This window comes from Mycetomoellerius zeteki, unplaced genomic scaffold, assembly GCF_001594055.1.
Source record: "Mycetomoellerius zeteki isolate Tzet28-1 unplaced genomic scaffold, Tzet1.0 scaffold31, whole genome shotgun sequence".
Classification (NCBI taxonomy): domain Eukaryota; kingdom Metazoa; phylum Arthropoda; class Insecta; order Hymenoptera; family Formicidae; genus Mycetomoellerius; species Mycetomoellerius zeteki.
In genome coordinates, this window is record NW_017257294.1 from 5,025,393 (window position 1) to 5,040,760 (window position 15,368).

The 15,368-nt window shown below is 34.6% G+C and overlaps 1 protein-coding gene across 26 annotated transcripts in view; it reads right to left on the reverse strand.

Annotated features, from left to right (window-relative positions):
- Positions 1 to 2,760: 2,760 nt before the first annotated feature.
- The window catches only part of slo (calcium-activated potassium channel slo), a 101,676-nt gene continuing 89,068 nt past the window's right edge, over positions 2,761 to 15,368 (reverse strand). For 14 of the 26 annotated variants that reach the window (XM_018451130.1, XM_018451141.1, XM_018451124.1 and 11 more), the window contains 12 exons: positions 13,633 to 13,695; positions 11,385 to 11,417; positions 11,085 to 11,217; positions 9,140 to 9,199; positions 7,210 to 7,606; positions 6,032 to 6,215; positions 5,850 to 5,915; positions 5,453 to 5,589; positions 5,070 to 5,182; positions 4,810 to 4,971; positions 4,166 to 4,259; positions 2,761 to 3,937 (listed from right to left, as the gene is read on the reverse strand). In XM_018451130.1, the coding sequence (XP_018306632.1) occupies positions 3,857 to 3,937; positions 4,166 to 4,259; positions 4,810 to 4,971; positions 5,070 to 5,182; positions 5,453 to 5,589; positions 5,850 to 5,915; positions 6,032 to 6,215; positions 7,210 to 7,606; positions 9,140 to 9,199; positions 11,085 to 11,217; positions 11,385 to 11,417; positions 13,633 to 13,695 (1,523 nt within the window). In that variant the 3' untranslated portion in view covers positions 2,761 to 3,856. The remainder of the gene's footprint in view (positions 3,938 to 4,165; positions 4,260 to 4,809; positions 4,972 to 5,069; positions 5,183 to 5,452; positions 5,590 to 5,849; positions 5,916 to 6,031; positions 6,216 to 7,209; positions 7,607 to 9,139; positions 9,200 to 11,084; positions 11,218 to 11,384; positions 11,418 to 13,632; positions 13,696 to 15,368) is intronic. The other 12 variants (XM_018451147.1, XM_018451149.1, XM_018451129.1 and 9 more) reach the window with 6 other exon arrangements.

Genomic DNA, 15,368 nt, shown 5'->3' on the forward strand with positions numbered 1-15,368 from the left:
AATTTAAACACTTAATATTTAAATATATATATATCATCAACATTTTTTTATATGTGAAATTTAGTTTAAGAAATTACAAAAGTTGAAGGATATTTCTCTTCTAATTTTTATTCTCTTATGCACATTATGTACTTGGTATTATATAATCACCAAAATTTTGCTGTCAAATAGCAATAAGTGTCCAAGAAAATTACTTTTTATTTATTTTCAAAATTTTTTAAATACAAATAAAATATACAAATAAAAATATATTAACGAATTCTCTAGTCTCTTTTTTTCTCTTATGAACTCTTTCTTGTGCTCCCGCCTCGTATTACGGGGTTGAACATTCTAATTTCGAATTATGTCAAATCTCAATTTAACGGCTGGGGAAAAGAAGAAAGACAAGCAGGGACGCACGGAATTTGATCGCTGCAAAAATACAATGTTTATGCAAATATAGTTCCACATAATCAGAATTAGTTTATATTGAAAACGTAATCTTGCAATCGTCATCTTTCAATGTCACGATGTTTAAGACGAATTTCATAATTCCAAATAAACTTAAAATATTTTTAACACTATAAAAGATTAAACATTTTGTACCAAGAATACATGTATATGGTATACTTTGTGATCGACTTGATTACAAAAATATTTATTTTATATAGACAAATCATTTCATAAAAGAGAAAATCGAAAACATTTAATTACAAATTGAATTGAATTAACCAATGAAATTATAGCTGTCGTATAAGGATCTAACAACGAATTTACAACATCTTCTTTAACACACACTTTAAATTTGCTATATAAAATTTTATGTTTTTTTAATCAAATAATTTCTTATCCAATAAGTTTTATACGAAACATCGAAACTTCGAAATTTTCTAGCTGTTACTCGTATTCCAGCGATTTGTTTTACAACTACAGTCTATAAAAAAGTTGAATATCAACTGTGCAAATAAAAAAAACTAAAAAACATTTCGTTTGACGAAAATGCACACGTTTCAAAAATAGTTTTGCACCATTCTATAAATGTCTAAATCATACATGTAACCATCCTTTAAATTTTTTAATCGAGAAGATAATCCATCAAATTGATTAATGGCAAAAATTTATCATTCCTTCTATCTCAATACATACGTAACAGGTGGTGCAAAACTATATTTGGTTTGTGCTGACAATGAAATATTTTCACAACGTAGCTTTATACAATCCGGCGGCGGAAGTCAAATATATACGAGATGGGATACCTTTTTCACGCGAACCGCGAGATTTTTAAGACCCTGCGTGAACAACAATTCTCGGGCTAGTTGCACCGACATCATCCGGCGTTGAAAGCGATTAATTAAATTTTCCTTATATGTATTATACGAGTGTTTCGTAACTTTTATTATATTTAAACTTTTCTTGTTTGTACGCGTTATCAGTGCCTGCTTCTGCAGAGGAACGATAACTTGCTAATCGGAAGTTAGTCTATCCGGACTGTCAGTGCAGCTCAGTCCTATGCGACCGGCGCTATGTGTCCTTTGTACTTGGCAGGGTGCGTGTCCACTCGCGCGCCTCGCCTTGTTTATCCGTTTTTCTTTTTTTTCTCTTTTTTGACGCACTCGAGCTATACATAGAAAGTTATGTACAACGATATTAACATGAACTGCAGTGGCAGTGAACAGTGCACGTGGATATTGCAAACAGCAGCAGCAGCAGCAGCAACAGCAGCAGCAGTAGCAGCGGGGGCGGCGGCGGCAGCGATGACGACGACGACGAAAACGACGACGACGACGACACGACGACGACGACGACGACGATGACGACAATTATACAAGGTGTATGCGTAATACGAAACACGGCAGCGACTACCACAACTAGTTTGTTAATCTGTCTGCTTCGCAATTTTCCTTTTCTCTCTCTCTCTCTCTCTCTTTCTCTCTCTCTCTCACTCTCTTCGTACTACTTGCTACTCCTCAGTTTATGGACTTCCGGTCTGCGATCCTGTGATGATCGAAGCGCGAAATCGATGTTTCGTAGCGGCTGACACATGTCGTGTGTTTATCATTAACACGAATTTTTTTTCTTTTTTCGTTTATCGCTTTTCCAGATTCTATGTGCCACTTCCTTTTCCAAAGAACAGTCCCACTATCTGCGCAAACTCCGATCTAATTTTCAGCTTGCATGTATGTGCGTGTGTGAACATATTTTACATGTATGTATACATTTACATATACATATATATGTAGAGAGAGAGAGAGAGAAAGAGAGAGAATGAAAGAAAGAGAAAGATGTTTGTATATGTTATGTAAGTATATGTATGTGACTCGAATTGTGAATTAGATTCGTATTTGTGTGATTGCGCATACGTCATAATATCATCTATTCTCGTAGATGTGTGATTACATGTGCGTGTTTCTTTTCGTGTATGAGCGAAAGGGACCATGTTGCACGCGCGCACACGTTATGTACGCACAACAAGAAAAAGGAAGATAGAGAGAAAATGTACAAAATCAAAGAAAAGTAAAATGATTATACTTATGTTCGTGTATGAAAGGAGAGAGTATTTGTGTATAAGTGTGTATCCGTGTATTTCTTTTACACATATGTATATTTTTCCTCCTTTTTTTTTTATATATATATGTACGTCCGTATATATACACACGTGAGTTTCACAAAAATATATAAAAGAGAGAATATCTATGTGTATACATATATATATATGTGCATATATACCTATAATGTATATATACCGATATATAGACGATTTATACTTAAATTTGTGTGGAAAAGGGTATTTTATCGTAATTTATCTATATGTATATATGTATACATGTATATACATATATATATAGAGCCTGTAGAAAGTGCTTGATTGAGATTTTCTTTCGGTTTCATTAGTCGTAAAACAAGACACACGAGGTAAGGATTGTGTGTAGTCCGGCACCGTCCACGAGAGTCCGACGCGAGATCGGGATGAGAAGAGTCTCTCGATGAGGGAACATCGACGAACGTGTCCAGTTCGCTGCACTTCTCCGCCTCTTCCCGTCGTCTCGTCGCCCTCTCACAGCACGTTGAACGACGGTGTTCTCTGGATTACGTATTATATACATTAACATGTGTGCCGGAGAATAAAGAAACCGGAGATTTTACTGTGACGGCGATTGTTTTTCCGTTCCACCGCGCAGGATACTGCAATTCCACAGCGCTCGTTAAGCCACGTGCTAGAACTTTAAGCTATGTGTCCTTTCCCGCGTTCACTTTCCTCCTTTCCAGCCACAAAGGATTAAGGAGGCTTAATAACACAGTGTTTTACGTTTTGCGAAATGTCTAATTCAGTCCTTATAGCATCGTCTTCGAGCGAATATGATTTGCTCGAATAAAGAAAGAGAGATGTGTAGCTACCCTCGGACCGCACAGCATCATGCCATTTTCCGTTGCCCCTTCCATTGTCCTCCTCTTCTCGCATCATCCTCTTCATCCTTCTCGCATCTCTTTGATAACTTGTTCATTAGGCTTTTTTTTCCGAGTCCTCGTTCTGACGATCGAGCATCACTCTCGAGATATTCGACGACTCGATGAAAACGATTTCCATGCGGGGCGAACGAGATAAGACTTTTTAGGTGATTGAATTGGCGAATAAGCGTTACGTTTGCTATGCACTGTCGCTGTATGTATCGGTCAATCGAAGAAATGGACATGGTTGCAATCCGCCTTGTGAACAATAACTCGCGATAAACTCGTTGATAATGCGCGATATCATGAGATAGTGGCGTTCGTTGACGAAGACAGGACAGTTGTAGGGACGACGGACTGCACGATGGTTTCTAATGCATGATTAGATGTAAGAATATGGTCCATCGGTGAGGGCGCTACACAGCAACAATCAGGAGGAGTCGTCCTTGCCTCGGGCACCTCTGCTCGGCCTGTATTCGAGACCCGGATCGAATTGCATCAGCACGAAAACCTGGCAAGTTAGAAGTAAACGACTCAGTAAAGCGATTTGAATTGCTTATAAATTGACAAAATTAAAAATAAGCAATTAACAAGATATTAATCCTCGGCCAACCAAATTAATTTTTACTGTTATTAATAAAATTTTATTCGTGCTGTTACTAATAAAATCATGCTAATAAAATTTGTTATGAATCTTAAAATTCTATAATACGTAATGAAATTATCTGAGATGTGATACCTGATCCGTAGGTAATAATGTAAAGTCATCGGGTGGATTTGTGATCACGTATCGCTTGGAAGAGGCGTCGCACGACGAGCTAGTGTCTCGAAACCTAGAAGATTCGAGTAAATGTTAGCAAATAAGAAGAAAGATAGTAGTGAAGAACACGAGCTTGACTTTACACCAAGTGTAACTGAACTAATCAGAGTTGAGCTAAGTTAAGCTAAACTAAAATAAACTAAGCTAAACTAAATTAAACATATGTGGACCGTATGACGGACAACTAAATGCTAAATAAACAACAAGATGACATAAAGATAGAAAGACAAAGATAGAGAGAGAGAGAGAGAGAGAGAGAGAGAGAGAAACAGAGAAAAAGTAGTAAAAAATGATAGGTATTTTTTGGATGAGGGCAACTTACAACTCGTTGCTTTTCATTACTTTCTTTTTCATGATGCAAAAACGCAAAGTGTAAAAGGTGTGCGGCAGAAAATCATAAGTCACATAGTAAGTACGTGAATAGAAGTAATAAACGGCGGTACAATAATGGCAGCAATCGGAGTAGTCGCTGTTTTTGAACGGTAATATATACAATGTATAGAAATATATGTGCGTAGGGTAATCCAATAAATACCATCGAGAGAGGGAAAAAAGTCCGGTACCTGTACCTGTACAGACCAATGCACAGCATTCCGTACGACTTTAATGCTGCGACAAAGAGGTCACCGTACTTGCCTCCCTCGCCATATTGAGCCAATGGCCCGTCATACAACGCGATCTGACCAACACGACACCGATCCCTATTAGCCAGACTATCTGCCGTACTGTGAATCAGATAAAAATGTCACATTTATTATTGTGTAAAAATTCTCCCGATTAACCAACTGGATATTACATGGCATAGATGTTATTAAGATCTTACCTGTACCCTCCCCTTAAGCCTGCTCCTTCAGCCAGGATCAATTCCAACTCAGGCGTAGCTCCACCGGTGATCAGTGACCGAATTAGAGTTAGCGCATTTTGGTTGAAATATGTCTGCAGAAATACGTAATATTATAACTTTCGTCATAACTTCCCATACAGCACAGATCATTCCAGCAACATTGTAACATTTCAGAAATGTTACAGTAATATTACAGTAATGTTGCAACAATATTGTTGCAAGCTTATATGTGCTGTATGGATAGAGTATCAAGAAACGAGGATGTGACATGAAGCTAATAAACTATAATGAACGCGAATAAATGAGTGTATGAAGTGTATTATTGATTGATATACAGTCCAAAGATTTAATTTAATACTGACCGTCGACATAAGAGAATCCAATACACTGACTGCGAAGGCAGTACCACAGGCGAACGGTTGAGTGAGGTAGAGTTCTGTGTCCGGGTCATCGTCGTCGTCCTGGTCAAGGAATTGCACATTGCTGTCATTCACAAGCTCTGGAATAGCAATGAAATAATCATGAGTAGAAATAAATAGTTATTTTCAATATTCAGCACAAAAGATATCTTTAGACTTTAATTAAGAAATATTACAAAATAATAACATCTTTGGAAAAAACTATTTCCTTTAATACTATAATTAAAATGTCTAATTAATTATAATGATGTTTAGGAATCTTCATTTTTATTCTGATAATATTGAGCACGTAGAAATGTAATAAGTAATTCTAACGATTTGATGGAATCTTTTTCGTTACCTGTGATCATTGGCACATTTGCTCCATAAACAGATCCCCGTCTTTGCAAGACAATCGGGCTGCCAACTGCGATCAAATTGACTTATTCATTATCTGCTGTAATTTGCACTTTCGATTTAATAGCATGGTTTTAACGGAGAAATGAGGTCTCCGCTTTCCGAACGGTAATAGTGATATCATACCTTGGCTAAGCACGCCGATTGTATCATCGAAAGTCATGGCCTTGATATTGAGGGATGCGAGGATGGCCTCCTTGTCGGCGAGGGTGGGGTCATCATTGCTAGGCACTTTAGCCGACAGGATGCAACACATGTCGCATAAATTCACGTTAACGGCACGCAAATCGGCTCTACTTAATGGTGAACCCTGCAAAATGTCATTCAAGTAAAATAAAAGCTGCAGAAAAAAAATTTCTGCCGCGAAATTATTTTTCATTGTCTTCTTTTTATGTTAGCGATCAATTCGTATCGCAAACGATTTTCTTGACTTTCATTAAATTTTCTGTCAATGTATGGATATCTGACAATGAATATCCATATCAAAATTTTAATAGAATTTTTATATTTTTTTGTGCGAATTTCATTATACAATACTTCAACTATTCTACTGTTCAAACAACAAAGAAGAATTTTGCACAGATCTCGATATATCATGTTTATTTTCACATTTTATGCAAAACTTGGGAACTTTGTAAAAAACGGTAATTAAAGATAAAAAATTATGTATTGACAGAAGGGTTAGTTGTTTCATGTTTAACTTTAGTAATTAGACACAAAAATCTTTGTTAACATGTATCTGGAATATTAATATACAATAATGTATACATCATATTATTATACACATAATATATAATAATATAAGGTATACACAATATCTCTCTCTCTCAGAGATTTATCATATACTTTTTTAAATCAATAGATATGAAAAATATACAACTATATTTAAATATATATTCTTTGTAATTTCTTCTCTCAAAGCATTAATAAAACAAAATCTAAAATATAAAAAAAGTTATTTTATATCTATTATACATATATTAGAATAAATTAAAATTAGAGCAACTCGTCAAATTTCAGAACACAACAAATTTTCATGTAATTATCTGGTCTTTTTAATTTTTGATTCTATTGTTTAAGTGACTAATGAAAATAATAGATACGTTACAAATTTGTTACAAATAATAATTTTTAATTACACTCTTGATTAAAAAGATTTACTCTAAGTTCGTTAAAAAATCTAGAGCCAGATAAAGAACAAATATTCTATTGTAAAAATCCAAGACGTTCTGTACTATACGATAAAATATTTACATCGCGCAAGATAATGCTACGATTCAACGAAACGAGAACAGCCTTCTCACATTTAGAACCGATATCTTCGGTAGATTTTGCAGCATTTTCCACTCGCGGCGTATGTAGTCCACCGATCCAACTATCACTACGTGTTTAAGCTCGTGGTAATGAAAATTGGAAGCTCGTAATGGCATGACAAGGTTCCTCAGTCCGATGAGGGGCGAGTCGGGATCGGCGAACAGGCAGACGACAACATGTCCGTTAAGAACTGTCATCGCCGCCTGATTACGATCCAGTATGCAGTCTTCGAGATTACGGGAGGGGCTCCAATGGAACATCCCCGTTGAGTCGTATTTCATCTCGGTCTTCTCGAAATCAAAATCTTTCGCTTGATCGTCAGCGATCCCGACCTGAAGACCACCGTTGTTGTTAACGTTTGTGCCACCCGAGGCTCTACTCGTTGGCCTGAAAAAAATCGCACATTACGATTAAACAAACGAAATTATAGGTATAACACGTACATCGTCAATGGTATTATAGACAGAATAACGGTAACAATAATAATCTTACACTTATCCGTACAAAATTGTGAATGGAATCACTCTCGAAATTTCTGTTCAAGCTTTTATGAAATCGATTAAAACCGTAAAGACACACTTTCGCATGCATTTCATTCACATTGTATTATTTTTCATTATCTAGCGCTACTAGTGTTGTTACTTTATATCTTAGGGCGAATGGAAATTGAATAATAAATTACTTGAATGCAGCAAATATTAAAGAAAGATATAGAATTTTTCGGAGTTATTGAGCTTTCATATGTCATGCTTATAAATACAATTTTTAAATGATAAAGGTTTAAGAAATGTCTCTATAAAATTCACAATTTTCACAGGATTTGTTAAAAAGTTACAAAGTCGCAATTTACTGCGCATCTATTTAGATATATGTTGCGCGATTTTTGTATCTTTTGCGCAATTAATTCAACTCCGCGATTGACTCGAATTATTTATATCCGTTTTATCAATGTATTATACATTAACTATAATTTTAGTTCAATTTACTTTTCATCTTTTTCTTTTAGAACTAGAAAAAGATAAAGAGTTAGTTGAACCGAGATTAAAATTAAACTATATTGGTAGAAACCGGTATTAGATTAATTTAAAACATGAGAAATGTCGGTCAATGTAATTCTTTGTCTGAACGCAGTATGCGTAAATTTTTCACGCATTCTGAACAAGACATAAACGGCCATCAAAACTCGTATTTCGACGTATGACATTCACATATTTTTACGAGCGTCGTTAACGTCAGTGGTGCATGTTTTCCAAGATTAAGTATGCTCATAAAGCTCTATGGACTTCTATACTTTTTGCTGTCGCACCATGCAACATATAACTACTGCACAGTGCGCAATTTCGAAGACGTAATATGAGATGGAAAATTTAACTTCATGGAACATACTGCTCATTTATAATATTTACGTCCCTATATTAGGCTATTTCTAATAATTTATTTTCTCGTAAAATAAGAAATAAAAAGCTTGACTTATAATGCGCGTTTAATTTGGCGGATTAATATTTATTAACGATTGAATAGTTTTGCCAGATAAAAGCGCATCAAATTATCCAGTTAATCCTTTTGATAAATAATAACAAAATAACATTTAATTTTAAAAAATGATAAAACGTAGAGACAGGAAACACTGGAAATTAACCTTATTAAAAAAATTGAACATATCGAAAACATATGAATTATTACCGGCATTAAATTTGATTTTACGTCAACAATTAAAACTTATTAAGTAGAAATACACGTTTTCAGACCATTCTTTCTCGTAGAAAAAAGATGCGTATGATTTAAATATTCTATCGCGGATTATATTCAGAGCATCACTTGACATGCAGGAAGCATGTTCATTATTATTACACAGCCGTGGGATAAAGCAGTCGCATAATCACGTCACAGTACAAGGTAGCGTTAACAACAGAAGCGTACATGAGCTTTTTGACTTCGTAGGCGAGATGGTAGCCAGCGTATGCGGACTCCTCTTGCGATCTGGAATCAGAAGGTTTGCGTAACGTTGGATCTGTTCTAAGATGACTCTCTCTCTCTCTCTCTGATTTGGTCCAGTTGATGAAAAATATAATGATGAGAATGGTAAGTGATTCTTCGGCAATTAAATCAAGACGATTGTCCGATTTTAATTGTGAAAGGAAATATTGCTGCTTACACGTCATGTGATCTTGTTTTAACGTACAAAGATTTGGTTGCAAAAGTACGAATCACATGTGTTTGTTGGGAAAAAACACCGAATGTTCGGGAATCTTGGAATAATAATAGAGAGAAATTGCAGAAACTAATCTAGCGAACGTGTAACAGGTTCATCGGAAAATGTCAACGACCACCTGTAGCCTGTTATTCGCACCATCCGGCAACGTAGTACAAGTGGCTGTCGTCCTCGCGCGATTTCTCTCGTGATTTATGCGAACCGTTTGTTGTTCAAGTTTACGGTGCCCTTTGTCAACACTTGAGCGATAAAAAGCACTTATCTCTTTTGCTTCCGATTAACTGGTTTTACATCTAACATCCTAATCGACATCAAATAAAGGTAACATAACATCTATGTTGTAATTTCGCACTCAACAATATAAATGTAATATAACATATAGTGTTACATAATAGTTACATTATTGAAGGCAAAATTATAATATAACGTTATGTTATATTTTTAATTGGTATCGACTGGGATCATTTCATCGCTAGAAGATACAGTATGTCCGATCAAGCTATATGTCCTTTCACAAGAAAAGAATAATACTTTTAGAAATGTAACAAAATTAAATATAAACGATCAGGAGCTTATTCGGTTTATACATGTCAACGGCGACTCACGATATACATATAAATATCGAAATTACTCTCTCGATTGTAGATGAGATGATTCTGGATCGCATCGAAGATCTCTACCGAGAATCGGTACGTTAAATCTTGGCGGGTTATATGGATCGTACGTTTAACGGTTTTAGGAACATGCTAGAAAAATGCTAATGCAAAGGTCGTTGATACATTAATGTGCAGATCATCCTAGTGCACTCGATCAAAATAGGACGTTGTTATATTATTGGATTAATATCGTTTAGCTGAAAAGTACACGCATTTACAAAAAAAGAACAATATAAAAGGCGCATATTTAAAACTGCACATTTTACTTTGTGACATGTATAATTAGGTTATTCAAAATTCGTTGTCAATTCGTCAATTAGTGCAACATATTAGGTCTGCTCTTTTTAGCTAAAATTTTTGCACGGTTCATCTTTCTTCCTTTTCTCTGATGTTGGAAAGTAAAAAGGAAAGATGAACCGTGCAAGAAGTTTAGTTAAAAAGAATAGGCCTATTATGTACACAAAATAGTTGTCACACAGAATGGCTTAACAAAATTCTATCCTATTTGCCAATTAGAATTCAGTTACAATTTGAATAAAGTAAAGTGATAAAATGTAAATTAATAAATAAATAACTGTTGTACGACAGGACAGAGAGAGATCAGAGCGTACTTCAAGAAGATATTTACGTTCAAGCGACTCACAATCAGAGAAGAAAGCGATTCTCATTGTTTAGAAAATACGTGTCGGTATCAAATGTCGAGTGCACTGTAAGTCTCGCCACAAGGTGACATAAAAAAATATATATATTTAAAAAATCCGAGCGTTGTTTTGGGAAGATCGCTTCTCGCCTTCTTATGTTAATTCTCAGTAGCGAAATTCGCATGTGTTGCTTTGGTTGGGTGCAAAACAGGCGTATCATTAAGTACTCTGATAATCAATGATTATGAATGAAATTGTAATTTCTCATATACGATGGCGATGTAAGTGATCATGTTTGGATGCGAATATGCTAGGTGTGATGATGAAATTATAATGTGCTGCGGATAATTAGGTACCTTTGATTATACGGCTGATTCGGGCTGGACAGACTGTCATTCGTCGCTCGATTTACGTTTGGCTTCACCTTGTTGACCTGCTTCGTTGAATTTATCATGGTCATCCCGATGGAATTCCGATGATTTCTCATAGCTGCAATGTAAAGGGATTATCAATAATATTTATGAAATAATATTGAATAATAAATGGTAGAAAGATATTTCATATCAAAGGTTAACAGGTTTTCAATCATTTTACAATTTTAATTAACAAATTAGTAAAAATTAATTAATATTACACATCTCGTAACTGAAACTTACCATTCGGATCGTCTCGTTCACGGCTGATTTCACCTAAAATGGATAGAACAGTGTTAATTCTAAATCTGAGCATCCTATTTATCGTCGATAGTGGGCAAAGCAACAATGATTAAGACAATTAAAGTGTCACATTGATCGTGACCTAACTCCCCCCATTACAGCGTATATTATTTCCGTGATGATGAGCCTACAGCCCCATGCTTACAGGCGCGCATACTTCACCCTATACATGTATTTTGCATGTATCAAAAGATTAATAATTAATGACGACGATCAAATCAGAAGATCTTTAATTGCGAAATTTTCAAACTTTTATACATTAAAATTCTTTTTAAGTATTTATTCAAAGTATTTCTTATATAACAATTGTATTTGACTATATGATAAATATTGAATTTCTTTTCTAAAAATTCTTTCCTAAAAATATATTTAAAAAATGTAAAGTCAAAGGTAGAAAGAAAATTTATTCACAGATTCATTACATAGGTAAAAAGCAATATCTGCTTTAGAAATATTGCAAGCTATTGCGGCGCTATGAAAATTAACGAGGGACAACATATGGCGCCTGTCGCGGTAGTTTCTTGAACAACCATTTTCTGCAATGATGAAACAAAATTATAAAGTAGATGATGTACACACATATTCGCCAACAAACACAGATGTTACCAAACTAAAATTTCTATGTATTAGAAACCATTAATCTACCGTGCTGTGTATACAACTATAAATCCATCTTCACAAAGTTGAAAGCAACAAGATACTATCGATCGAAAAGCGCGTTTCACAAAGTCAACGACTCAGTCGTGGAACAAACATTCTAAATGTATGAAAGAAAAAATTCTATTTATGATACACAAAGTTTAAAGGGAGAAATTAGTTCAGCAAAAATTACTTGAACTAAAACGTTTCTCAGACTTGTATTGTCAAAAATTAATTCGACTCAATAAAGTAACATTTATAATTTATAATCTGAATATTACGTTAAATAAGGTATTTATTAAGATAAAAGAGGAGAATTTCGGAGCAAATCTATAGTTTATAACAAATTTGTGTATATATTTAATTTATAAGTTGACGTGAAAGTATGAGAAACATTTGCATAATTAGAAACAATTTTCTACTTACGCAGACGAGCACCAATATATATTCCGAGCATTTTAATTACGCGATTTTAACTTATTTCCAACAACTTTGGCATTCTTTGTTAGTTTATATTTAAAAAAAATACTTTTTTATATCCTTTGAATTTTTGATTTTATGAAAAAATTAATTTATGGCAAAACATGTTTTGCAATAATAAATTATTAGATGGAAAAACAAGTACGAATATTATTTTTCGGAAAATTGCCTGTTTATTCGCATTTTCGTAAAAAACGCTTTTTAAAATGATACGCACGTCCATCGATATGTAACTTTATTTGAAAAAAAAAAAAAGAAAAAACATGTAGGTCAGTAAATAAATACATTTCAGTCATTAACATCTGCGAAATGTATTAAATGCTTTACGAATCTATGATAAAGCAAATGAATAAATAATATCAAAAATAAGTTTTGTATGACTACCGAATGCTATTGCAACTATACTAAAATTGTGTTTTGTGCAAACTAATTCAATGAAGTTCAAAGTAAATTTGAAAACCAAATAACTTATTTTATTTTTTATAATTTATAAAAGATAAAATATATAATTTTATGTATAATAATAAAGATGATTCCAAATGAAATAGTCATTAAAGTAACACGAGTAATAAATTTATAACTTTAAATAGACACTACACTAGAAATAAAATGACGGAAAAGTATGAACAGGTATTTTTGAATCTATTAAACAACTTCATGCAACGCTGTCAATAATGGAGAAAGTAGTATATACGAGAATGTTCATTAGCACACACAATCATGATTAGAAAGATTGACATTTCATTTCATATCAATTTTTTTTCTACTTTCTCCAATGCTTCATCAACACAAAATTAGCGCGGTAAACTTTGATAAAAGGAAAAATCTTAATCGAACACGACGTGTCAAGAACCTATCGCTCAAGCGAGTTTGACGAAGCGTATCAAATGCGGAAGATTGAATTTCCGAGAGATGTCGATCGAGAGCAGTGATTCTTTTTAAGATCGTCGTATCTGCTAATTGTCAAGCAACTTCTCGTTAGCGTATTCGTGTCGTATTGCCAATCGAAATTAGAAAGGGCAGCTTGCGAGACTGTAGCATGGTTTTTGAGATTGAGGTGTAACTGTACCTCTTACGTGAACCATCTTGGGCAGTTCTGGCGGAGTGAATGTGGGGGGAGGATGGTGGTCGTCTGTAACAAACCACTACACATGTTAGCTACCCTAACTAATTACCTAAGGCCTAGTCGCTACTCTATCGTTGAACAGTACTAAATCGCTATAACTTCTAAAAGCGAAGTTCCGTTTCAGCGTCGCGTGACGATACTGATAATTCGAAAATCATGTCAAAATGATTTTGTTACACTTAGCAAAAAAAAAGTTATAAAAACAGTCTTTCCTTACCTTGCGCTAAAAGCTAGGAAATGTAGAAATATAACAGATACAGAAAGATTAAAATTTGATTATTATACATAAATCGTTGACTAAAATTTTACTTATATAAATGTTAATATGAATTAAATCTATATATATGTAATAATTAAATGTAGAATATAACGTCGACGATATTAAGCTGAAACGGCCTTTCATATTTATTGCGCTAAAAACAAAATATCGTAAAGAAAAAAACCACTAAAATTGTAGAGATAAATGTGTAATTCTGAAATTCTAACAGATAAAAATACAGTTCGTGACAACATGGACGAGTTAAGGTCAAACAGTTTTTATGAGAATTTTAATATTAAAAACGACTTCTCGACCATATTGCGGGAACGTTATACAACATGATACTAAAATCGACCTACGATCATAAACGTGCAGTGTGCCCAAAACATTCCTAATTCATGCCGAAGATGACGCAAGCGGAGAAAACGCAACCGATATCGAGCAACTTACGAACGTAGCAACCTTTGCTTATTTCTGACGAACGTACAAGTTAAAAACGATCCATTGCTTCCACTTGCGTCGTGTTATATCCTGTCCTAAGCATGCTATAATATAGTCTTACAGAGTGAATATTTACTCGGCATTGTCAGTGCGCTTTGCATTCTCCGGGAAAGAGAATTCACGTGCAAAACGACAAAGACTTTGCGAAAGCTCGGGAGAGATTGAAAGAGTGCATGAAAGATCATAGAGCTCGTCTACTGAAAGCGCAAGGAGAATTCTCTTTTTGGATTCCGACGTGAACTCGTCGTCTACGGGACGAGACGAGACGCGCCGACGATTGCGACCTACTGTTTTGTTTACAATTGACATTATCTCGAAACCGACGCACAGTGTGATACGAGCGAAAATACTTGCAATTTATGCGAAGTTCCTCTTTACGCACTTACTCGAGCCCCCCCTTGAGCGGAATAATGCTACGTTAATTAGAAATTGTAGACATTCGTCTTCGCTCGGAAAATCAAAGTAAGCCCCCTTTGATATGTTCCTTCCAAGGAAACGTCCCCACAAATTGTGCAAAGTGTAATTCCTTGTTTCCCTTTATAAAACGAGATCGCAGAACTTCCGGTTTTCAATTGAAAATGATGTAAACAGAAATTAATGAGGAAATGATTAAAGTCGACAAAGCGAGTTACGATGAGATATATTGCACTTGACATTATTAGGAGATATATTCTCACAATCAAATCTCTAAATATGAGACACCAAGAAACCAAATCTTATCATTGTAGCTAGCTTTAAATTGACACCTCATTCGATTTTAATTCAATCCATTTTCGCATGAAATTAATACCTCATAATATTTTCCATTTTACATTATTATTTTTCAAATTTTGATGGTGACTTGATTTTTGCACGACTCTGTTTATTTGAGGACACATTTCCCATGTTTCGCAGAATGCAATAGGTTTCATCCCGTAAT